This window comes from Melopsittacus undulatus, chromosome 8 (genome assembly GCF_012275295.1).
Source record: "Melopsittacus undulatus isolate bMelUnd1 chromosome 8, bMelUnd1.mat.Z, whole genome shotgun sequence".
NCBI lineage: Eukaryota > Metazoa > Chordata > Aves > Psittaciformes > Psittaculidae > Melopsittacus > Melopsittacus undulatus.
The window spans coordinates 54,589,650-54,615,727 of NC_047534.1; the positions used below are offsets into that span (position 1 = coordinate 54,589,650).

Genomic DNA, 26,078 nt, shown 5'->3' on the forward strand with positions numbered 1-26,078 from the left:
TGTGTGAGTCTTATTTCTCAGACTGACAGGATCAGAAATGCAGTGAGGTATGAACACTTACTCCCATGAGAGATAAAGGCTTTCATTGCACATGGAACAACCTCTGAATGGAATAAGGACAAAACCCAAGAGTGTTCTTGTTTGACTTGGTGGGGAGTGTAGTCTATCCATGTGCTTTAGATAATGTGCTTTTTTAATTGAATCTTTGAATATTGAAATGTTGAAAGAATGAACTGACAGTTGTTATATTTGTACTATGTCATGAAAATGAGAAAATTTACATGGCCCATGTTATTTTCAGGTTTGCTGTAAACTACCTACAGTAGCTATAATGACACCAGCCCTCAGAGAGGCAGCAACAAAAGGTCATGGTATCCACTTGTCACCTTCTTTGTCCTTTAGAGCTATGGAGTCTGATACAGCTTTGTGCATGGAAAATTCCAGAGCAGTGGAAGAGAAGATAAAAGAGGACTCCATCGCACAGATTACTTGCTCAGTCCTGGGGTTCCCCACTGCTGAGCCCAACCTCAGGAATGATATCCTCAGTGTACAGCATTTTGGTTCTCCACCATCCTCCAAGCGCTATCAGTCTGTCTTGTTAATGAGTACAAATTCTGCGTTTAACAACAAAACCGGGAAGCAGACAAAAGTGGGAGAACCGGGCTGCTCCAGGATGGGAAAGTCATTGCATAATGGTGCTGACACCTCAGCTGGGCAGATTAGTCATCCAGAACCTGAGGAACAGGTCAAAGGGCAAATGTTTTCAGAGACCACATCTTCGAATCTGGCAGAAACGCAGAGACTTTTGGAGTCCAGTGTCACTGAGACCAGTAATGCAGAAGAGATGCAGCTTTTAAATGGGAAATGGTACAAGAAGAATGGTTTTTTGGGTAGGGCTTTGGAAGTCTGCACTGAAACAATAAAGGGGGATTTATTACACCAAATTCTTCACAGGCCTTCAGAAGGGATTTCGAGCTGCACCCCGGAGGAGGTGTATGCTCGCTTACTCCAGTGTGTCACTAAGCAACAAATGGAAATCAGTCGTGCCAAAAGAACTCAGAAACGTTTACAAATGCTTCTGGCAAAGCATGTTATCAAACACTGCGATCAGCAGCTGAAATGCTTTGTGAAACATCACCTACAGAGGATGAAGGTTTTCCATGAGCCAACCAGATTTTTGAGCAGTAGCTCCCTCAGGTGCACTGAAGGTTGGCCAGAAAGCAACACAACTACTTTGGAGAGTAGTTCGAGTACAGACCCACAGAATGGAGTTACCATTGCACCAGGTGAAATCCGGGGATTTGCACTTCATACTGGAGGGCTGCTGTCTCGTGTGGAGAAGGATCTGGACTCCGATGCAACGTGTAGCAGCTCAGATGAAGATGGTGAGGAACAGACTGTCAGAACAACTGGGGAAGCGTAAGTGTTAAATTCCTGCTAGACTCATGTGCTTCATGCTTATAAATCAAGATGCAAGGGCCTAGACCTGCAGGTTCCTTCTTGTGTGAGTAACCTCTCTCAGTAGATAGTCCTGCTGAAATCAGTGGGACTACCTGTGTGAGCTAGGTTTGTCAGGGGCCAGGCAGAGAGTAAGAACCCTTAATTACAGCGTTTAAGGAACAGTTACTTTACTAGACTGTAGAGCTAGATTTTGTAGTGCACTCTTATGAGTTTGCATCCCATTAGTACTGCTAATGATTCAGTACTCAGACGGTGTGGTAAGTTGAATAGTAGTAGCAGTGCTGTAAAAGTGCTTTTTGGTCAGTATGAAAATAATTGTAATTTTATTCTGGAGTTATTAAGAATTAGTCAATGTTAGGATCTTGAAATCCACTGCTATGTGATAAAGAATAAAACTGATCATCTGATGCAGGTGTCAAGCCATCCAGTGTGTTGGGTTTGTACATTGAAAAAGTTTGCTGCTTTGAATTGTGATTTGTAAAATGTTAGTTTACTTCCTGAAGTTAGTTGTTCTGCTCCTGGGAATGAAGGTAGGAGTGGTTTTTTTATCATGGCTGATGTCTTTTTCTCAAGAAGAAACAGAGAAATCGGTCTCATGAACTAATACTGTCTTGACTTCACAGGGATCCTGTCAGTACAAGTTATTGTAGCTTTGGAAATCAGAAGCGGGTGAGAGAAGTAGATAGTAAAATTATTCCTTTATGGTGGTACAGCCTCTTTCCTTTCTCTTCTTTTTTGTCCCCTACCTTGCTACACTATTAAAATTTCATGACCTAAGAGATTGAGTTAGAAAGCAGTGAAAGGACAGCTGCTTGGGAGATGAAGAGAACAGAGTATGTCTTGAGGTCTGTTAGGATATGGTAGTCAGGGCGGTGACACATGGAATAGAGCTTCACATAAACACGGCAGCTTGCTAGGAGCTACATCGCACCTGCATTTCTAGCACTTGAAGTCAGGATTGGTTTTGTCTTTCCTGATCTCTTAAACTGTTGTTAGTGGGTGTCTAGAAAGCATTAAGAGCTACACTGGTGTTTGAGGAAAAATAAATAGTGAAAAGCTTATCTTGGTCTGTTTCTTGGAAGGCATAATGTTCAGAAGAAATCAAGGAAGTTGGAAAAGAGCTGTGCCCTGTTATGTGTTCATAGCTTCAGTGAGGGAAGCTTCAGTATAGCATGGTTGTATGAAATCGTGCTGCATTTCCTTAAATGTATGCCTGGAAACTACAGAGGAGAAAAAGTATGAAGTAAAAAGTAGTTTTGATTTTTCTTTCACATGTTGTCAGAATGGTAAATACTGTACTGGAATGCATCCAAGGCATAATGACTTGCCAGCTAAGTTGGGATCACCTTAGATATTTGAGTTTGTGCAAGTAGTATTCTCCTTTTGAAATATTTCAAAGAAAAAAGAGCATTTTTGTCTCTTCCCAGCACAGGAGAATCTGCATTCTTCTCACTGATAATGTTAGAACTTCTGAGTAATATCTCTGCTTCTCAGATTCTTATCTTGTGATTACATGAACTGAAAAAGAAAAACTGATGAGAACTCATAATTCTTGAAGGGTAGTGGGTAATGTAAAACTTGGACTGAAGTTCTGTGCGAGGGGTTGTTGTTTTATCTCTTCTTGCCAGGGGCAGTTGAGTTTCTAACTCTGCCTGCCAGTCCTTTACCTTTATTTCTTCTTGTGGCTTTTGAATTCCTGAAGTTGTCTTTTCCACTTGAGGCTTGCTCACTTTGTTTTGTGCACTGAGTAAAAAAATCCCCAGAGGATTATTAAGTACAAAGACACCACCTTTGGCTCAGGAAACCCCCAAGCTGCTGTTGCAGGCAGCTGAGGGAGTGTTCTGGAAAAGCCCTGCTCCCTCCATGCCTGCCCTGTTGTGGGACTTGGTATCTTGACCACTACTGCTAAGAGACACAGAATGGGTGGATCATCCATAGTCTTACTCATTGTGACCCTTTATCTGCAGGTTGTGTTTTTCCTCACTTGTTTATGCTCTTACTGCTGAACAGCTGTCAAGCAGCAGCGCTGGGGTTAGCAGTGTGCATTAGCGAAGACATTGCAGTGCAAGAGTCACTGGGGTTTGAACTGTGCTGCAGGGCCAGCAAACTCAGTTTAAGTACAACCTAGTTGAGGGAGAAGGTCTGTGTGCATAGGCTGACGCAGTGCTTGAATTAAGATTGCAGTGAGGACAGACTCTCTTATTTGAATTTATCATTATCTTCAGCTTGGAATGGTTCTCTTCATTTCTCCAACTTCCCTAAGATCTGACTTTGTTGCTGAATGGTTGTTTTTTCTTCTAGTGCCAGAGGTAATTCACAGTGCAGCTGCTGTGATTTGCTGTTTCTGAGCTTTCCCACTTTAAGGCTCTTTGGATTGCCTTTCACCTGGACAAAGGAAACAAGCAAAATTAACATCAATTTTTATTTCTGCTAAGTGGATTTACATTCTTTTAAATGCCTTTCTTCTCTCCAGGGAATTGACTGTTAGTACTTTCCAGCAATAATGTGATCATGTGGATGAGAAAACACTTATTTCATTGCTTGCAACTTATTTTTCGTAGTGAAGACTTTTAATGACCTGGAAAAACTCTTCCTTGGTGAAATTCTTCATAGAACTTAACTGTAGATGTCAGAAGGTTCTATTAATGCAGTGAGGAATGGGAAAAGTGTTTTGGGTTTGCCTATATCACAGTTTACTGTTTGCATTTAACTTGAGTGTGTAATCACACTGGTGGCTGGTCACTGTTATGCCTGCATTGCTTTTTATCCTTTTTATGGGGGGAGGAGGTGTCAATCCATCACAGGGAGGGACCTGCTGTTACTGTGCTTACCTGAGAACAGCCTGTTTCTTGTCAGGAGGAAGAAGCTGATTCCAGCTCCAATTCTTCATGGTAGCAAAAAACCTGGAGCAATTTTTAGCAGTTTGAACCTGTTCATTCTCATTATCCTGAAGAGAGTTCTGCCCAATGAGTGTTGACATAAGCTCTTCTGAGTGGTAACTCAGTGCTTTGTGTCTCAAGTAAAATTGTCTTTATCCATCTATTTCAATACCTTTGTTGTTTAGTTGCAAATAGCTGTTATAAGATATTTAGACCACTGCTCGTCCCTTGTGAATTAAATTGGTGTTGGCCTCAACACCAAAATGAAGAAAGATCCTAGGTCTTCTGGTGAAGGCAGTTGTTCTAGCTGACAGTTCACTTATTGAACTTACCTAGTTCCTAGAGCGGCTGGAAAACTTCATCCCATTTCAAGAGCTTAATCAAAACATATTTGGTCCTTTGAGTGTGTGCTAAAAAGAAACATGAAAAACCAGCTGGCTTTTTTTCAGGAATTCTGTCATTTTCTGCCAGCTTCAGCACATTCATGTTTTTAACCTGTCAGTTTTCGTGGAAGGTTTCTTAGGTAAAGCACCAAGTTTCCATCAGTAATTTGTAGTGTATTCTACTGCCCTTACAGCTTTTGGGTGCAGGAAATTCCTTGGACACTGCACAGGGATATGATAAGAGAAAAGCATGATAGTACTTCTCCGGTTTCTCAAAGGCAGATGCTAGGTGCTGGTCCCTAGCTCCCAGCCTAGGAACTAGCAGCCAAAGTGGATGGGCTGAGGAGGGCATTACAAAGCTGACAATAAGTTAATTCCTTCAGGAATTCACAACTAACATAAACAACTAACTTAACCACTTCAAATGCAACACAGACAACATTTAACGTGAGTTTACTTGGAACTTGTCAATCATCTTTGTAGTTAATGAAGATGGAAGATGATCTGTAGAAATGGTCACAGATTTCCAGCAAGGTTAAATGGGGGAGGATGTGAGCTCAGAGTTTTTTCAGCAACACAGCTCTGGTGTTGGAGCTATATGTTGTATCTTTCCAGGCCAACTCCACATCTTTATCCATGTATTCTGTGTGTGTTCCTGGAGCAGTTTAGAAGTTCTGCTTGTTTGCCACAAAGAAATCTGATGCTGCAGTGGTCAAATAACCACTTTTATAGTTACAGGGTACAGAGTTTTTCTTCTACATAAGATACATGTATGATCTTCCAGAATCGAAGATGTATCTTCTCCACAGGCACTGCTGCTCACTCCATCAAATAGTAATACATGTACCTAATGGATTAGAGAGAAAAGCTGCTTACAATAGATGTTTGCTGCAAAATAAGTAGCTGTCTACTCATGAAAAGTCCTGTGCTCCAGATCCCCTGTCTGAGTGCAGATTCTTTTGCATGCTTTGGTGGGATTTTTTCCTTCTGAATTATTTTCCTGCTTTTTCTCTTGATTTTTGAAAGACATGTTTTACTGATTATCCTTCAGCAACCTCAAGCCTGACGAAGAAGCAGTGTTAGGTTTTTCCATGCCCACAGGGTTTATTGTGCCTGGAAACTTTTATAGTGAATGTGCAGAGATAGTAAATCTTTTTCCCTGCCCTCCCCACCCCCTTAGATTGCCAGTTGGAGAGAAGCTGGGAAATCTGCTTTTAGTACACATACTTGCTGGGGAGGGGAGCAGTGATGCAGAGAGACTACAGGAAGGAAGAAAATATTATAACTAATCTCTCCAGATCTAATCTGTTTGTTCTAGATTATTTTCCATTTTTCCTGGCATTTTTTCTCAAGGCCAAATGAGCAACATCAATGCAGTTCTGCAAGCCTTGCTATAGGAGACACTGCTTACGGGCTAGAGTTTATTGCATGTCTTTGAGCAACATTATAAGGGGAAGCTGTTAGTTTTTGCAAGGTCAGGTGCCAATTTTCCACTTCAAGCTGTAATTTCATTTCATACCTGATATGAGAACTGAATTCTTGTTTTGGGAAAGGGAGGAAGAGAGTCTGCCAAGACTAAATACTCATCTCAGTTTTTCTTAAGCACAAACCCCCAGTTATTTCCCCGTGTTTTTTTAAGACCTTTTAAGTTTACAAGTCTGGGAAATGTCTTGTTTGCATAGAAGATTAACGTGAGGGCTTTTGAATGAGTATAAATTCATAGGTGCTAATAATACACTGATTCTGAAATGTTTTGTATACTGCTTTTTCATGAATTCCATTCTCTCAGTTCTTGGCTCCTGTCACTAGGATGTGGGAGGAGAATTGTTACCGGGGAATTAAAGAAAAGATAGTTTTCTATTACCTTCTGTTTTCATTCCAGGATACATGGATTATTTCAGAATATATTCAACCTCACTTGGTTGGGTTTCTGTAAGAAGGATTTACAACTTCTTTAGGGTCCCACATGCATTTACTGGTTTGTTTTAGAGATCTCATGTACAGCAGTAACAACTTGTTTTTGAGCAAGACTTCCTTTTCACAATACCAGAATAGTGTTCATGTGAGTGAGGAACCTGATTTCTAACCTGTAATTATATTAACATTTTTGCAGCTGCTGAAAGCTTTTAATGAAAGGTAGAAGGTTTGACAAGTTGTAACCTGCAAGGGAATCTCAGAGCTAGGAATGTCAATGCTTTTCAGTTAGGTGTTGAATGCATGTTAAATAAAAACTTGGCATCACTCTTCTGAATGACAGTTTCATGCACCGTCAAGGTAGGGTAGAATAGAAGATCTTTTAATCAGACACACGTGTGCATGATAACCTCTCATGCTTAATTAAATGGTAGACAAGGAGAGTTTGGTGCTTGATGGCAACTGCTGCTGAATCAAGATTTTATGGGCAGCCTTTTTCTTTTGCTAAGCTGTGAAATGTGTTTTAATAAACAGATTTGTTTACAAACAACAAGGAACTGATTTTTTAGACCATCTTATGAAGTGAGGGCAGCATGATTTCATTTCATAGATAACATCGATTCCAGGAGAAGCTACTTCAAAGGGATATATCCAGTGCCTTTGAAAGTCAGTGTACGTGGGCCCCTGATACAGGAAATCATTTAAATGCTTTCCTTTTCTCATGAAATCAAAAGTGTGCATAAAGACTTCCCAAAATAGGAATGCTCTCCTGTAACAGGGTTTCATTCATACTGCTAAATATGGGTTAGGAATGTAACTTTAGATATCAGATTTAAATATATTGACCTGTGCTCTTTCTTACTGAAGCTGAAATAGCTTTAAATTATTTTATTTTCATCCAATCATCATATTTTATTTTCATTACCTTGCTGTTGGGGGTGAGAACAAGTTTGCTGTTGAGGAATTTAAATCAATTGAATTTTCAGTTATCAAACTTTACTGATTCTGTTATGAAGGTCCATGTTTGAATGTACGTGCATTCTAACCTTCCCTTCCTCCCAGCCCATGGGGGCAGACTGGGCAGTAGTAAAAGTCTGAAACTCCACCCCAAGCCTCCTACAAAACACCCAAACCCAAGAAGGTTGTAATGGTTCAAACCTATGTTCATTACACTCTGCATCCATTATCCCTGTGGACCAGACTGTAGGGTTTAACCTCAAAACAAACCCCATCCCTACCCCGCAAAGCAGACAGCCAAGTACTGTTTGGTCACTCCTCTATTACTTAATCACAACATGCTTACAGCAACTGTGGGGGGGCAAAGGACCCTGTTTCTGATATCCCATGTGCCAAGGGCTGGTGCCAGGGTCCCTCTGGGGCAGCTCTTGGGCTGTGCTGGTGGGGCTCACCCCAGACAGGGATTTTGGCACAACTCCTCAGCAGCTTCCTTTGGGTCCCTCAGGAGCTGTGGGTCCAGACCTCAGGGCTTGAAGCAGGACCCATCCCAGCTCTGCCCAACTGTCCTCCTCCCCTGAAGAGTACTCTGGGGTCCTTCCAGCTCTCCTGTTATTTTGTTCCCTATAGCATTCCTCTGCATGTGGTGGGAGGACTGCTTGCATCACTTAACATGTTCACTTCGGTGAGGGGCAGTGGGAGGTGGAAGTCAGTGTACCTTTGTTGCTGCTCCTGCTTCTCATTTCTCACCTGATTGCTTTGCTGTGGGCTTCTCCACCAGCCACAGCCCCTTCTGAGTCTCCTCTCAGTCCCTGCCCAGCAGTTTTCTTTGTTATGCTTCCAGAAACTTGCTGATCATCTCCAGTGCCCCCTTATGCAAGTTCTGGATCAACTGCTAGTTGTCTATCCAGAAAGTCTCAAGAATATTCTTTGTATCCATTTTTACATCAAAATCTGATACTGTATGTAGCTAAAATTAAATTATTTAAAAGCTGGAGTTAGATGTTTTGTGAATACCATAAAATCATAGAATGGGTTGGGTTGGAAGGGACCTTAAAGGTCATCCAGTTCCAACCCCTCCCACAGGCAGGGACACCTTCCACTAGAGCAGGGTGCTCCAAGCCCCTGTGTCCAACCTGGCCTTGAACACTGCCAGGGATGGGGCAGCCACAGCTTCTCTGGGCACCCTGTGCCAGCGCCTCAGCACCCTCACAGGGGAGAACTTCTTCCTCATTTCTAATCTAAACCTCCTTCCCTGAGTTTAAAGCCATTCTTTGTCCTGTCTCTGTATTCCTTTGTAAAGAGCTCCCATTAGGTATTGGAAGGCTGTTACAAGGTCTTCAAATCTCCAGGCTGAACCAGCCCAGCTTTCTCAGCCTTCTTCCATAGCAGAGCTGCTCCAGCCTTTCAGCATCTTTGTGGCCTCCCCTGGACTCACTTGAGCAGGTCCTTGCATTGGGGGCCCCAGAGCCATGCCATACCTATCTGTTCCTTGTGAGAATATACGTACGCATTCTGGGACCAACTTTAGTGGCTGAACAGCATTGATATGCTGCTCGTATTCTGTAATAATGTTCCATCTGCACGTATCTTTAAAGGAATATGTTGTGAGCTCAGTCTGATTTGATGTTGAGCATGGGATCCAGGCATAACACTATTTTCTTGATTTGTTTTTCAAGGGCAGTTGTGTAATACAGAGAATTTCTAGGCCTGTGTTCCTGGTGTTTTGTTGTTAGTCTATTGATGTTGTGCCATTGCAAAGGCAAGAAAAGCAGCTTGTTTCTAGGCAGCCCTGGTGTTCCTGAAGTTTCTTTCATTGTGTGTTAGCTCTACCTGTTTTTCTGTTCTCTGTTGGTCTGATTAACAGCATGCTGAGGTTTAGTGGAAGAAGCTGGGGTGCTGGGGGAGCCAGTGAAATCTTAAACATGATTTTTAAATTCTTTTAACAGAAGGCATTGGCAAACATGTATTTTGCAGTGTATTTATTGTATTAAAAGAGGAAATGGTGCTGGTTGTTTGCTTGTGCAGGTTTTTACTTGGGCAGTTAATATGCCAACTGAGCCCACCTCCACCAACCAGTTTGATTTTTTTATGATTAACAGCTCTAAAGAAAGATGTAAACAGAATTGAAGATGAAAAGCACCTGAAACCAACTACTGGGGAAAAATGAGTACTTTAACAGACAAAACTGCTTTCAGAAGCTGACCTTTTAATTTCTTTTTTTGGGCCTTACATTGAGTTAACAATTCAGTGCAAGTGTAACAGTTCAAATAGAAAACCCATAGTAATAATGTGATTCTTTTCAGGAGCCCTGTAGCAGGCAAGTACTGGCAGTGGTATCCCATCAGTTTGGAAGATGGGATTTCTCAGCTGAGGGAGCATATAGACCTCCAGTGTGAAATTGTTATGGAACTTCTTTGCTAGGGTATCCAAGCGCAGAGACTTTCTCTTTTGGTATTTTAGTTTTCTTCTATAGCCTTTTTTTCCTGAGTATCAATTTTCCTCTTCTCCCTTGTACCATGATTTTTCTCTTCAAGGGAAAAGGCTGTGGTTTATAATTTCAGGTGTTACTGCATAAATGCCTTAGGCCTGATGGATTAGTAGAAATATTCGTCTGGATGCAGGTTTTTGGTTTGGGAAGGTAAGGCTGGTATTATGTGTTAGTATCAACATAGCTACTGGATGCAATTCTGAAAGTATTAAATGGCAACAGGATGTCAGAGATGGTGGGACCAGGCGTGAGTGCCAGAAATTGTTGTGATAAGCAGTTGCTGATGTCTGTAGATGATAGGGAGAACTGTAACCCATCTATTCTGAAGCTGTGTCGTGTTTCAGAGGAAAATCTCTGCCAGGTAAAAATTGCTGTTAAGCACCAGATAGCAACCCAAGAGGCTGCTGAGGAATGACCTGGTTGCAGATCTTCACAGAGATTGCAGTGTCATTTTGAATACCAGAGAACTTCCCTTAACTGATTCTGGGGAGAGGCTCTGAGTGCAGTCAGGCTGTGATGAGCACTCCTGGATGATCCGGGCAAAGGCTGATTGATGAGGGTGAACTGCCAGAGTGAACAGTATTGTGTAGTGTCAATGGGATATGATATCAGAGGATGATATTTGTTGCACTTTGTTTTAATCTTGTTTGCACTCTGGAATGCATAGAAGAGATTTGAGTTCATAAAAAGCACTCACTGGGTTTTTTTAATGATGTGGTTATTATGGGTTTAACAGTTAACTGGTCCAGGGGAATTAATACTTCAACAGCAACTGAGGTTATTCTGAAAACCCATTAAGTGGGTGTGCTGAAAGAATTAGTCCTTGAGAAAGCATTTACGGGTCATTTCATAGTTGGATATGTTTGTTCAGCCATTACCAGTGCTGGAAGTTTTTGTTGGGAGTGAGCATTTTTATCTCATGAGTAAAATCTAGATAACATTATCTAAAATACCTACTTGGATTCACCTAGTTTAAGTGCTTTCTATGATACCACCTCTTAGTTTTCATGGGTAGTCTCTTAATTTACTGCCACTGTCTGTGGAGGGAAGAAAAATCTACATGTTGAATTACACCAGTGTGTTGACAAAAGGTATCACAAGCTCTGCGCTCATCTTAATGGCTTACAAGAAAATGACTGTACTCAGGCCAGCTGCTTTTTGAGGATTACCATGTGTAGTCAAAGGAAAACTGCCGGTGATGCTGGTGTAAAATAAGGGGCAGCTCAAAGAATTGGGAGGGGGGATGATTTTTCCAGTGTATGAAGTCTCATGAATTTCATTGTGAGTCATATGATGTCTGGATGGGGTTTAAAGATATGGAGAACTTCCTGTTTTGGTTTTATTTTTTTCCTTTTCTGTTTCCAGAATTGAATCCTTCATCAAAATTACAATCTTCTGCTGTTGTTTTCAGTGCCTTCCGTGAAGGAAGGTGACCAGCTCTGTCCTGAGGGTAACCAGTCTGGAGGTTATGAGCTGCTTTTTGCTCCCCAGTACTTCACTGTCACATGGTTGGCAACAGGCCTCTGATACCCCAGGAGCTCCTCGTGAGAGGAGTTGATGAACAAACAGGGATGGCAGAGGTCAGGACCATGGGGTCACTTTAGGACTAAATCATCTGAAAACTGGGTGCCAGAACAATGTGAATTAAACTGAAGGGGACATGGACTGGAAGAGCGAGCAAAATTAGGAGCCTGAATGGAAGTGAAAGTGTGAGGGGATGTCAGGAACAACTGCTGTTCTAATGTTTAATGCAGGAGATTGGGATTGGAGAAATTTTTCCCCTCCACACTAAGTGGGTGCCTTGTTTTCTGGCTTGCTTGTGTTTAAGAACGTTGTAACTTGAAAATGCTGCAGTTCTTTGATACAAACCTTTTGGAAGGAGACTCTTGTTTTGTGTTGGCAGACTTGCATTTTGGAGTTTAGATGTGGGTCTGTTGAAGGCACACTTCTTTCCTGTTGAGTAGGAAGCATCCTGTCATTGTCCTTGGAGATATGTCATGGTAGGGGGTATGCTACTTGTTCTTACTGGGAGTTAGGAGGCTTGAAGGCATCAGTATATAAGAAAATTGTGGAGAACCTTGCCTTAGGCACAGGGCTGCCTGATCTAAAATATTCTTTCCTGTGCTCACCATACCTGTTTGAATTAACCTGCCCGGTTACATAGTATTAATCCCAGGATCTATATTTTTTGTGCATTTTAAACACCACTGTGTTTCTCCTTCGTTATTTATGAACTAGTTTTCAGGCTTCTTTTGTTTATAGCAAGGAAATATGCATGAGAGGTTTAAATTCCACCCCTTCTCCTTTCCTTTAAACAAACAAACAAACCCCCAAGCATAAAACCCGACAGTGTGTGTGTCTAGCACAGCATTTTTATCTTGGTTAGCAATTCCTCTTTGCACTCAGGTTGCCTCATTTGGGTTTTTTTGGGGGGGACAGACTGATCTTTGCTGTTGGGAAAACATAAAACTCACCTACAACATATTGGAGGCCCTGGAAATATGTTCATAGTCCTGTTGCATTCTGAGATGTTGGTTTGGCTCTATAAAAGCAAGGTTTGTTCTCAGTTCCCTTTCCTTTTCTAGGGAGGGTGAGAGTGCTGGGGGGTTCATGCATATATTCTGTCCACAGATTATAGTTGATGACTTCTTTCAGTTCAAGCAGTAGTATGTTATAGTAGAACCATATATATATAGTAGATGTATTATACTATATTATATTACATATATAATAGTAAAGGTATATTATTTAGTGCTCTTCAATAAATCTGTTTCCTAGCTGAGTTCCTTCCCATACTTTGGGGAGCATGTTACAGCCTGAGTGTCTGTTTCCTTCCTAGGTACATAGTTTGATTGTCTACATTTGTGGCCATGCTCCTCATGGCTTGTTTGTTCTTCTGCATTTTTCTTTCTTTCTTTCTTTCTTTCTTTCTTTCTCTCTTTCTTTCTTTCTTTCTTTCTTTCTTTCTTTCTTTCTTTCTTTCTTTCTTTCTTTCTTTCTTTCTTTCTCTCTCTCTCTTTCTCTCTTTCTCTCTTTCTCTCTTTCTCTCTTTCTCTCTTTCTCTCTTTCTCTCTCTCTCTCTTTCTCTCTTTCTCTCTTTCTCTCTTTCTCTCTTTCTCTCTTTCTCTCTTTCTCTCTTTCTCTCTTTCTCTCTTTCTCTCTTTCTCTCTTTCTCTCTTTCTCTCTTTCTCTCTTTCTCTCTTTCTCTCTTTCTCTCTTTCTCTCTCTTTCTCTCTTTCTCTCTTTCTCTCTTTCTCTCTTTCTCTCTTTCTCTCTTTCTCTCTTTCTCTTTCTCTCTTTCTCTCTTTCTCTCTTTCTCTCTTTCTCTTTCTCTTTCTTTCTCTCTTTCTCTCTTTCTCTCTCTTTCTCTCTTTCTCTCTTTCTCTCTTTCTCTCTTTCTCTCTTTCTCTCTTTCTCTCTTTCTCTCTTTCTCTCTTTCTCTCTTTCTCTCTTTCTCTCTTTCTCTCTTTCTCTCTTTCTCTCTTTCTCTCTTTCTCTCTTTCTCTCTTTCTCTCTTTCTCTCTTTCTCTCTTTCTCTCTTTCTCTCTTTCTCTCTTTCTCTCTTTCTCTCTTTCTCTCTTTCTCTCTTTCTCTCTTTCTCTCTTTCTCTCCTTTCCTTACAAGTTGTGCAGGATTGACCTCCTATGGTTCAACCAGAACAGGGGAAATGCAAGCCAGAATCTCATGTGGAAGCAGCTTTTGCCTCTAAAGCAGTTCCAGCATGTTTTTCTAGGGAACTTTTAATTCATGCAAAGTCTGTGTTGCTCTGTTCTCTTCCAGTTCTGATAGTCCTAGATGAATGCAGGAGATCATCTGCAGGTTTGGAGTCATCGTTAAGAGCAGTAACGAAATAACTGTGCTACAGTTCTGAACATGGGAAACTTTGCACATGTAACGTGGTTTATATTGAGTTGCCAGCAGAATGAGTTTGCAATTCCTGTGGAGGATGTATGATGTTAGGAATTGCAAGCACACAAACTAAGTAAAGATGCTTTGCAGAAGGAACACACAGGAAGCAGGACAGACAGAAACTGTTTTTTTTCTTGTCTCATTCCCAGCAAAGAACCAGAGCAGGAGCTTCTACTTTAGCACCTGCTCTGACTTCCTCCTTCAGTGACAGGCCTGGTTATTTTTGTAGCTCTTTGTGGTTGGTTGGTTCATGGGTTTATTTTTCTTTCTCTGGATTTTTTTCAAGGTGCCACCTTGAACCAGCTTTCTTCAGTGAGTGAATGTTGTGCTGTGCTCGCTAGCATCCCAGCAACAGATTTACAGATACCTACTTTTGAAGTTATTTATTTGTGTTTTAATTGCAATAGTTTTAATTGCAGTTTATCATTCGTCACTTGGGTGACCATACTACTTTGCATGCAGACAGCCTACTTTAGGAGTGTGAGGACAGCGTGAAGTGATTTTATCTTCCTCTGAAGCCTTGCAAGCGTTAGTAAATAGTTTATAGAGAAGTAGTAGACTTGGAGGCAGAGATGGCAGGTAAATAATGCAGGATCAAACAAATATGAGTGACAGAGATAGTGATAGACCTCCTATCCCATTAATGTGAGCTCATGCTTGCTACCTTGCCCTGAGCTTCATACCCCTTCCTGTGTGGCAGTGCAAAATTGTATGTATCTGTCTGTCTGCAAGGCATGAAAACTGGGAAGAGGATCTCGACTTAACCTTGCTTTGTTCACCCTGCCTCCAAAGTTAAAGTGAAGCATTAGCAGCTCTCCTCCATGGCACTATGAAGCTGCTCAAGTGGTTGTGCAGGCGCTGGGCATGGGGCAGCCTGGGCTGGCAGGAGGGAGAAGCTGAAGTTGCTTCTTTTAGCATGAGCTTAGAATGTTTGTGCTAGGTTCGGTGGAAACTCTTCCTTACAGAGGAGCCTAAGGACATCATTATTACAGTGTAATTAAGTCTTGGTAGTTTAATTATATAGTACACTTTAAAACCTTCTGAAATACTTGCATAGTGTTTTACAATGAAGAAAAAATACATGTAATATGCTTAATGGTGAATGCCATCAAGATTTAATGCTGTGGTTAAATGTTGATTGTTGATTCCCTTAGTGCCTTTGTGATTCCTTTAGTGCCATGCTGATTCCATGCAACATATATGACATCAGACCAGTTCTGGCCTTTCCATTCTGCTTTTTGTTTCCTGGCTGGGTGGGTGCTTCTTCTGCTCATTTGCTCCCCTTTCCTCCTTACTCCCAAATTGTTGCATCTAGCTTGGGGGGATAATTCTGTTAGTGTGATTTATTTGCTTTCACCTGAGCTTTCTTGTTGCAGTGTCTTGGTTTGTGGGGTATTGGGTTTGGTTGCTCATTTGTCTTTCGAGAAAGGAGTTAGAAATAGGGACCTCAACAGTACTGTTGGGTTTTTCTCAATTATCCCCTTTATTTCTATTTACTTTTTTGTGTTACAATGATTAACTAAGGGATTTCCTGCAGCCTCATTAAGCAGCTCTTTCTTAGGACTAGCTTTTTGCCATCCTAGAGTCCTGTGACAAATCTAAAGTGTTAAGAGCCCCCATGCTTGTTGTAAATACATTATTTAATAGAACTCTGCCTTGCCATTGTCTTCCCTCTTTCCTTGTGAACTGTATTTTATGACTTCCAGAAGCACAAACATGCAAAGGCTGTCGATCCCAGAAAGATCTTGGTAAAAAGACCTGGTTAAAGCATAAGTAACCAGGGCTATTTACTATGAGCTGCTGGTGATAATGAATATACAAGAAGGGGATGTCAGAAAAATGAGTATTCACAAGATGACTTCATACGCCTTTTTTTCTAGGACAGATTCACTAATAGAATGTATAAAATGTAAATAATTTAATATGTGTCTATTTATAGAGGTCTTTCAGTTTGTTTTTGATGGTAATCTGCTTTATTTGCTTGCACATAGCATTTGGATTTAAATAGGACATTTCAAACTCCTGTCTAATTTTATACTTTTAGTTTTGTCTAGGTAGGGAAGAGTTTCAACTGGTTGTAAATTATGTAGGCAGATAATTTATGTTAAAAAGGGGGAAATTACATATTTTAGAGGTAACCTACTGAAGACTGTCTATTCTTACTGTTTCTGGTAGCTAAAGTAGACTGAAAGTTCTAAGGTTTTGATTTATATTATGTATTGTAATCTTTGCCCTGAAAATATTAGGATTCTCAGATTTGGTGATACACGGTAAATGTCTAGCAGCTTCTGCAGGGTGATGTGTTACCTTTCTTCAGTTGTTGAGGTAGTTGACCCAAAATTCTGCATAAAACAACTGCACGTGTATGATGTTCTTGTGCCAGTTCAGTGGCATCTGCTTTTTCTTGCATCTTTTTTGATACTTGAGTACTCTTCATTGCCTGGGGAACAGGGGATTATATATTCTGTGTGTGCAAAACTTAGTGTCACCTAGAATTTAGATCCAGCAGTTTATCCCTTGAGTAAAAGCACTTCTTTTCCAGAAGCAGATTGATTTTGGTTTGATAGTTCTTTTAAGTCAGCTGTGGCAAACTCCTTGACAGCTTTAGTGGGAAAAAGTCACCAGTCATTTTCTTTAAATAAATGAACTCAGTTAATGATAGTCAAGGTAGCATGTTCAAATATTGCTTTGTGTTGTCTCTGTTGCTTAAACTTACTGGATATTAAGATTCTTTGTTGAGTGGTGCCATTATGTCATTTGTTTATTTAATGTGTAGGTTGAGTAACATTTGCTGATGAATTTAACATAATAAAGTTAAGCTAGTGACAATGTCAAGTACCAGGAGGCTTATCTTTTGTGTTACAGAATACACCTCTTAGTAAAGAGCAGTGACCTCGTAGTAAGAGTGACCTCTAAGTATGCTATACTGCCACAGCTATATTTATAAACTAGCTTGAAAAAAGAAATCTAAACTACTTAGTTGGTTTTGGGGGCAGTGACTTGATATCTAACTGCTCATTGCTGGATGGTGTTTCATTAGATTCCAGTTGTTAGCAAACAGTATTCATGGAAGCTTGTGGGAGGAAGTGTGGTGTAAGAATGTGGGTTCTTGCTGGTGGAGGTACTGGTATTCTTTACAAATCTGTAATCTACATCAACTGATAGTTTCTCTAGCTCTGGGTTTTCTAATACAGAGCAGTAAACTGGCTTAGCCTGGGAATAGCCAGTGAACGTTGATTGTACTGGTTTGGGCAAGTTCTGTAGTTACAGAAATAAGCTGATGTGAAACTGGATGGTTATAATCAGATAGCTTCTGAAAGCAACTGAGATGCTTGCAACATGAGGCAGAGCAGCTGTCAAAAATGTTCTTGTGCAAATGTGGTTATCTTTATTTTTGGACTAACCAGCATTTTGTCTTCACAGCAGCTATACTTCTGAATGGAAGTGGCTTGCAGACAGAGCTAGAATTGGCAGCCGCTGGACATGGCTTCAAGCCCAGATTACAGAACTAGAATACAAAATCCAACAACTAACTGACCTTCACAGGCAGATACGTGCCACCAAGGTATTGTCTGTAAGCTCATACATGGGCTTTTCAAATAATTTTGGACAGTGTTTCGTGTAATACTTCTTTATTTGGTTCCTTGTTGTTATTGTTGTTTGTTTTGTGCTAGAGTTATTGTATCCATGCAGGCCATCACATGCAAAGGTTAATGAGAAAGAAGACATCAAGAGCTAAAATGTATGGCATCCTAGAGGCATCAGTACAGGACTGGGAATTAGGAGCTCTCACCTTCCTTACATTAACTATCTATGATAGTTAATGACTTTGGTAGTGATTTTCAGGGGCCCAGCACAAGATATTACATTTATCACACTAGTTTTTCCCTCTGCAGAAGAGGCAAGATTTCCTTTTCAGGTTGTTCAGTTTTGTGTTGTGGGCTTTCAGAGTGGGTTTTTGTGTTACTTACAGTGCATGTTTATTCTGAGGATTAGCTAGTTAATGTTTGTACAGCCCTTTGAACAGGTCAAGGATTAATTATTACTAAAATTCCAATGTGTCTAACTCATGTACTAGTTTTTGTAAATGGAACTGGCTAGACAGTGGGAAAGGCACATTCCTAAAACATTAATAATCTATGTATCAATGCAGTGGGTTCCCCAGGTCATTATCATGTGCAAGAAGCCAAAACCTGTGGTAATTCTGGTTGTGTGATAGTGAGAGGTTTTAGAGAAGAGCTCTTTGGTTCTCCATTTAGAGCCTCTTGTAGGTGGTCTGATCTATGCTGTGGTCAGATAAGCAGTGATGGAGAGGAGTCAGAAGATGCTTTAGACTTTATGTGGCTGAATGTGAGACAGGGAGGGCTCCACAGAGCATTTCCCTCTGATCACATAAAGAAAAATTATTCTCTCTCCCCCCTCAAAGTCCTTTTCATATCTCTCCTGCTCAGGACTTATCCCCAGTCTGTTTTTACTTTAAAAAACCCTTTGTTTGAGGGTCTGTCCTCCCTCTGTAGCCACAGAAGTGAAAGGAGATTTTGTATTCTGGTGAAGGGTGAGGATACCTGTATTTTAGTGCTGTCCTAAGTACCAGGTACATGCACACTGCTGCACACGAAAGCTATCAGCCTTTAGGGTGGCAGAGGTCTCATGAGCTGCAGAAGACAGATAAATAGCAGAGAAATGAGAGAAAAAAACATTCCTTTAGTCATGCATTTTCTTCACATTAGGTGGTAAGTTGGCTTGGAGCCTAGTCATCTTCCTGGTGGAGATCTTTAGTGACATTCCTTTTTGCACACTTCATGCCCTTTTTACCAGCTGTTGTATTCAGTTTTTGGCATTATGTCCTGTAGTGAAGGTAGATGCATATTTTCTTTGGCTGTGTTTTTTTCTGTGTACATGTTTGTAGCCCACCAGAGCAGCAGCTACTACGGAAGGACACGCGGACTGACAGAAGAACTCTTTGTTTTCACTTACTGGCTGCAGAGTAGTGACACAATATCATTAGAATTTGTGTGCTGTTTCTAATTGTTTCAGAGTGGTTTTCATGTGTTTTGAGTGGAAAAAAATGTGGTCCATAGCAAGTGAACAATGGCTACACACAAAACACCACTTCTTTAACACTGTAACGCAATAAGAAGTGAGGTGGTTGACTTGTGGGCAGCTTCCTGGCCTACTACATTTGTCTTCTCCATCTCTGTGCACACAGAAGTAGCAGATCTACATCTTTGAGAGTCCTTGGATTTAGAAATATATGTGTAGAATCATACAACCAACCAGGTTGGAAAAGACCTTTAAGATCATCAAGTCCTACCATTACCACAAGACTGCCAGGACCACCACTAAATCATCACTGAGGGCGTCATCTACACAGTTTGGGAACACTTCCAGTGGTGGTGACTCCACTGCTGCCCTGGGCAGCCTGTTCCAATGCCTGAGCACCCTTTGGGGAAGGAATTGTTCCTAATATCCAGTCTAAACCTCCCCTGGCGGAGCTTGAGACCGTTTCATCTTGTCTTGTCTCTTGTTACTTGGGAGAAGAGACTGATCCCACCTCACTACAAGCTCCTGTCAGGCAGTTGTAGAGAGCAGTAAGGTCTCCCCTGAGCCTTCTCTTCCCCAGACTAAAGCCCCCAGGTCCCTCAGCCATTCCTCATCACACTTGTGCTCCAGGCCCTGCACCAGCTCCATTGCCCTTCTCTGGACCTGCTCCAGCACCTCAATGTCTCACTTGTCATGAGGGGCCCAGAACTTCACACAGGTTTCAAGGTGCAGCCTCACCACTGCTGAGTACAGGGGGACAATCCCTGCCTTGGCCCTGGTGCTGATACAGGCCAGGATGCTGGTGGCTTCTTGGCTATCTGGGCACAAGCTGCTCATGTTCAGCTATGTCAATCAGCACCCCCAGCTCCATTCCCATGAGCTGTTTCCAGTCACTCTTCCCCAAGCCTGGAGCGTTGCATAGGATTGATATGGCCCAAATGCACTTTGCCTTGTTGAACCTCATCCCACTGGCCACAGCCCATTGATCCAGCCTGTATCTGCGAAATGAAACAATTCCATTCAGGGGGTGGGAGATGGGGGCAGAGGGAGGGAATGTATTGCCAAAACTCACTCTGGTTGGAACCCATTTAACTGAGAATTCCTATATAGTCAATTTTCTTCTGTTCCTATTCCATCTCTCTCTTTTCATACAGTGTCAGTTTTCTCCTGCTTTTCTGCTTTCCCATTTCCATGTTTGGTCAACAAGATTCTGCAACTTAAAAAGAATTCCATTGGAAGTGTGTGTGTGTGTGTGGTCTCCCTCCTTCACCACTTTTCCTGTGTGTCTTCCTATTTCTCTGACTTCAGAATCTGTGGTTTAGATGTTTGTGAGGGGGGATTTTCCTCTCTCTCTGGTCATGACCTATGATTCTTTTACTAAAAAAGATCTATAAAGATTCTGATTTCTAGAAGAGTCTAAAGCTGTTGAGCTTCTCTCTCCTCCTGTTGTGGCACTTGTAAAGTATATCAATACTTGAATTTCCTTGAACACACTGCCTGCTTTGTAACAGCTGCTGGTCTACAGATTGTAGTATGGTACTCTGAGGATTTGTTTCCATCTTCTGTAAATGGAAAAGCACAGATGATGGGCTACTAACTGATAAGGCATGTGGAAAAATCTAGAGTTGACTTGATGGAAATTCAGAGTCTCTGTGCCCCTTTTGGGAGCTAAAGCAAGTTTTTGAGCAACTACGTTTGGTTTTAGAGAATATCTTTGTTCTGATCTTTAAATTTGTAACTCAAACAGGGGAATAAGTTAGGGAGACATTGAGAACAGGACTGTTTCACGTTTTCTCCTAGTCTCCACTTCGAAGACTGGGTTGGGGCAAACCCTTGTATTGTATCCCCCACGCCCCCAGCAGGCTGGGGGATGAAGGGTTTGAGAGTAGCCCTGAGGAGAAGGACATAGGGGTACTGGTGAATGAAAGACTGGACATGAGCCTGCAGTATGCACTTGCAGCCAGAAGGCCAATTGTATCTTGGGCCGCATCCAAAGGAGCGTGGCCAGCAGGTCAATGGAGGTGATTATGCCCCTCTGCTCTGCTCCAATGAGACCCCACCTGCAGTCCTGCATCCAGCTCTCAAGTCCTCAGCACAGGAAAGATACAGACCTGTTGGAGAGGGTCCAGAGAAGGGCCACAATAGTGATTAAAATGCTGGAGCAGCTCTGCTATGAGGAAAGGCTGAGGGAGCTGGGCTTGTTCAGCCTGGAGAAAACTTTGGGGAGACCTTATTGTAGCCTTGCAGAACTTAAAAAGGGCCTATAAAGATGGGGAGAGACTTTTTAGCAGGGCCTCTTGCAACAGAATGAGGGGTGATGGTTTAAAACTAAAAGAGGGAAGATGCAGGCTGGATATGGGGAAGAAACTTGTTGCAATCAGGGTATTAAAACACTGGCAGAGGTTGCCCAGAGAGGTGATGGATGCCTCATCCATGGAGACATTCAAGGCCAGGCTGGTGGTTCTGAGCAACCTGATCTAGTTGAAGATGTCTCTGCTCATTGCAGGGGGAGTTGGACTAGATGAGCTCTGAAGGTCCCTTCCAACCCAAACCATTCTGTGATTTTAAGTCTTTTTGAGACTTGCTTTCATTGCATTAGGGCAAGTTGCTGCTGAGGCAAGATCAAGATGTGAGCAAAACTACAGGATCCTTAATTTTACACAACCACCACCTAGGTGAGGTCTGTCTCGCTTAAAGAAATAACATAGGAGGTTCCTTGTTCACATGTGACAGGCTTCCTTGGTTTTAGTTGAATATTCTCACTAGAAAAATTTGGAGCAGTGTAATTGAATGGGCCCATTCTTTCAATATCTGCTCGATAGCTGAGTAACAGTCAGTACTTAAAAGCAAGTAAGCTCTTTCCTTTTCTCTTTGGAAAAAGCTTGCAGAGGCTTAATAGCCTTTTCTAAGTATTAAATTTATTTGCTCAAGATAATGACAAATGGACTATTTGAGGAACTGGTTTTGACTGTTACAAAGGAGTTTTTTCTTATTCTTTGTTTAGCATTTGAAGTTGTTAAAACGAACCAAGTAAGATGTTACCTGAGAGTGTATTTGACACTTCTGTTTTTCTCTATCTATCCTGTGGAAAACACAATGGGGTCATTCTTTTCCTAGTTTCATTTATGAAACTCTCTTATTTTCATACCATGTAAAGTTATATTTATCTTAGGAGGTGGCATTCTAGACAGTAGACCATGTCAGCTACCACATTTGTGCAGCTTGTTTTGAAAAGCAATGAGATTGCCAGAATATTTAGGATAGCTGCTCCTGTCATTATGAAACTCTAAAAATGCTCACCTTAAAACCTTATATCATAAAATTAAATAAAGGGCTTCTGGTTTGAATTATATACATCTCTGCTACATAACCTCACCCCCAACCTTGATGTTTTGCTTAGAGCATGGGTGGAAAGAAGGAAAATAGAGCACTTTTAAAATGCCTTTGCAGAATTTATTGGCTGCAAAGACTATATCTAACTTCATATCCAATGGTGGCCATTCCTTACAGAAAAACCTCTTTAAACCAGCAGGCAAATGATCATATTGTTGCTCTAGTAAGTATGAGCTTTTGATTTGAATTTTGGCACAGTTGTTGAAGCAGTGGTACAGTACATAGGGTGATTGCTGATCTAAGGAGTAGTACATACGGTGCAGCTTTTCATTAATGAAAACACCTACTATTCCTATATTTTAGTTATGAAGTGTATTTAAAATCTTTAGTCTAGTAGTTTAAGTGTTCCAAAGAGTTGTTGGAAGGATTTAAGGTGGATGTGCCTGGGTTGATTGCCCCTTTAAAATTATTTAGGAGGGTTAATCCGTTGTCAACCAACTGTGTTCAATTGCTGTTGTCTAGGGGATGGTGATCTTAGAAGAATTCCCATTTCCAAAAGACATTTTGAAGAAGCAAATACAATTGACAGACCAAGAAGCTTTATTAAACGCCACAGGGAATTCGCAAGCTGCCATTGAGAGACAGGATTCTTTGCCGGAGCATGACTTTGAAATGTCACCCAGCAGTCCTACCCTGCTCTTACGAAACATAGAGAAACAGGTAAAGTAAAATGAGAACTGAATGGTCAATGGAGCCAAATGATTTCCTTCAGAAATAGGGCAGGTTCCATGGTGATGACTTCCAAAAAGGAAGATATTTTGCAGTCCCGAAGTGGATGCTGATGAATTGAAGGGCTTAAATAACTACATTGTATACCAGGTTTACAAATTAACCTTTTACTTCTGATGTGTCTGTGTTACCGCTTTGTTTTCATCAAAGCGGCCACATAACTACTTCTAACAGCTATCCACAAACCTGCCTCTGCTGTACAGTCAGTGGAGAGTTACCACAGATTGTTTGAGGAAGTACTTTGGTGAGATGAAAGAGGAAAGCTGAAGATGGAGGTATGTTGCACTTGAAACAAACAAAAAGCCCCAACAGAGTGTAATTGTTGGCCTACCTTTTCAAGCTCCAGCTCAGAGCTGAGGAATTCCAGGTACTTAACAGGCATAGCTTCGGGTGGAGTTGTGGGTCATCTTGTTCAAAACAAGTCATTTCCAAGGTTAATTCCAGGAAATAGGATCTAGACTCCAGCAGGGTTTTCTTTTGCTAGAAAGTACATAAAGAATGCGGTAGGATCACATTGCTGAAGGAGATAGAGGAAATTTAGTTTCAGCATGCAGACAGTGTAAAGCAAATCTGTCAAAGCCAATGTGGTGCATTAGTATGTTTCTCTGTTGCTGTCAATGAATTCTTGGTCAGAGACTTAAATGGGGTAAAAGTAGCTTTGGGTACTGATGCTTGTTCCTGAATCTCTGTGCCAGTTTTTCTTACTTGATAGTCATACTTTTCTATTCTTAAAATGCTTCTCCCCTGTTTGGCAGATCTTACCCATGACAGTCAGGAGTGAGAAAGCAATGATATGGGACATTTATGTGCACAGTGGTGGCAGTTGCACAAGGTAGACCAGGGAGCATTTTTAGAATGTGGTGAATGTCCCCTCTTTAAGTGATTACTTGGAGAATTAAATGCACTTTTCAGTAAGACATTTGGCAAATATTGGTGTGTTTCCTGGTCTCCATGTAGTTACAGAGGTCCAAGAACTGATGATCTGAAAATTACTTGGAAGTAAAGGGTTCATTCAGTACATCTCACAGATTACATCAGAGTTCTTCCCTTTACACCACAAAAAGCTTTGGGGTATGATTTGCTCTTTGAGTCCCAGTTCTGTAAATTAACTTTAGCTCTGAAGGTCTAAGCTTCTTCTTGCTCAGTGCCAGGAGTAGCAATGCTGTAGACTGGAGAACATCCATAGATATTCCCACAGAATTCTTCAGTTCTATGTTAAAGTATTTCCATGTTAAAAAGAATAAGTAATTTTACTTATGAACAAAAAACAAATCATAAGGAATACAAAGTGACTGGGCCTGGCAATTTTTATCCATCCTGGTTTTCAAGTCCTTTTCATATCTCTGCAGTGTTTTAAAAACATGAATTTTTTACCTAACTACATCACTTAAACATGAACAGAAAAGACAGTAGTTGTAATGAAATGGAAAATCAATTTTTCTGCCTCTTTCTATATAAATAGTAGGGCCCTCAAAATGTAAAGAAAACTCACTGGGTAACCTTTAGCAATTCTTGTTTAAAACAATCTTTGTTCTGAATAAAAATCCTACCAAGTTTATAAATAAAGTGTGCCATTTCACATACATTTAATTTCTGTTTAGTGTGCAGACCACAGTTTCCTTAAGAAAGAGACATTTATTGTCAGAATAGCCCCTAAGGTTTGACATTTAAAACAAAACAAAATCATTGTGAAATGTTAATCTGGAGGCAGTCCACAATTCATTGCTTTATAAGGGGTAACTCTTAATCTTAAAAACTAGCTGCATTAGTTATAGGGCAGTTCTGAAAGTCTGGCTTTCTATAGGCTAGGGCTGCTTCTTGCTGTTCTTGAGGATACCAGAAGATTTTAGCTGTTCTATCTGTAGTTACAGTAGTCCTCCTGTAGTTACACTTCCTTTTATACATACACCTTTGTCAAACTACAGTGAGGAATGAAGAGGATTCTTTTAACACGAGTCTTACTTTGAGTGAGCAAAATATATACAATGAGTAGTCAGCAGGCTGGTTTTTTTCCCCTATTGAAATGCTTGTTGAATGGCCAGTTAGCAGCTCTGGGCCGCAACTGTTATAATATCTGCCGTAAGGTTTTCTTGTTCCTTTTGCCTTTTCACAAATGTTTGGTTAAGTGCTAAGATCAGTTACGTGTTTTGTGTACTTCATATTCAGATGTCCTTGGCTGTTGTTCAGGGCTGTGTTGGTTTTCTGTTGTTGTCGGGGTGTCTGGGGAGGAGGGCTGTGTAGTTGAACATAGTAATTGTGAAATTAAAAACCGTGCCATACTTGATTATTCACAAGAAACTAAATATCATCATTCCATGATGTGTGCAGCTGGAACCCTAAGTAGGAAAACAACAAAAAGAAGCCTAGGACCTTTGAGCTCTGTTGAGCCTGGAAAAAAGTCTTACTGCCTTTTATTTGTTGTTTTACTCTTTTCCAGAGCGCACAACTGAGTGAAATCATCAGCAGCCTGATTGCTCCACTCAATCTGTCTCCAGCTTCTTCATCTCTTTCATCCAAGGCCTGTAGGCACAGGCAGCTGGTCAATGGCATCTCCTTCAGGTGGGTGACAGGATGGTACCTCTTTTATTTTCTTGGGGTTTTTTTGAGAATAACTTTTGTTAAAGTTATGTGGCTGGAACTGATCATTATTCCAGCAGTAAGTCAGGAAAAGAGCATTCCTTACTGCTAGCTTCGAGAGGAGTCATGTCCCACTGGTAAGGTTGAAAGTAGTAGGGTTTTGTTTTGGTCTTAATGACAGCGTAAAAGTATGCAGTACTGGGAAGATGAATATATCCGTGAAGTAGTGAAAGGATACAGTAAGTAACACACTGTCTCTGATGATTTCAGACTTAATGGATTCTGTCATGACAAGTGCAACTTTATTTCTGGAAAAGAGATGAATTTAGACTTTACTAGATTAGT

At 41.0% G+C, this 26,078-nt stretch overlaps 1 protein-coding gene across 6 annotated transcripts in view; it reads left to right on the plus strand.

Moving 5' to 3' along the window:
• The window catches only part of KANSL1L (KAT8 regulatory NSL complex subunit 1 like), a 65,921-nt gene that overhangs the window by 6,563 nt on the left and 33,280 nt on the right, over positions 1-26,078 (plus strand). For 4 of the 6 annotated variants that reach the window (XR_004549896.1, XR_004549895.1, XR_004549893.1 and 1 more), the window contains exons 2-5: positions 302-1,419; positions 17,415-17,556; positions 22,890-23,087; positions 25,594-25,715. Coding sequence is in view for 1 of the 6 variants with exons in the window: in XM_034065206.1 (XP_033921097.1) it covers positions 302-1,419; positions 17,415-17,556; positions 22,890-23,087; positions 25,594-25,715 (1,580 nt within the window). In the remaining 5 variants the exon portion in view is untranslated. The remainder of the gene's footprint in view (positions 1-301; positions 1,420-17,414; positions 17,557-22,889; positions 23,088-25,593; positions 25,716-26,078) is intronic. The other 2 variants (XR_004549894.1, XR_004549897.1) reach the window with 2 other exon arrangements.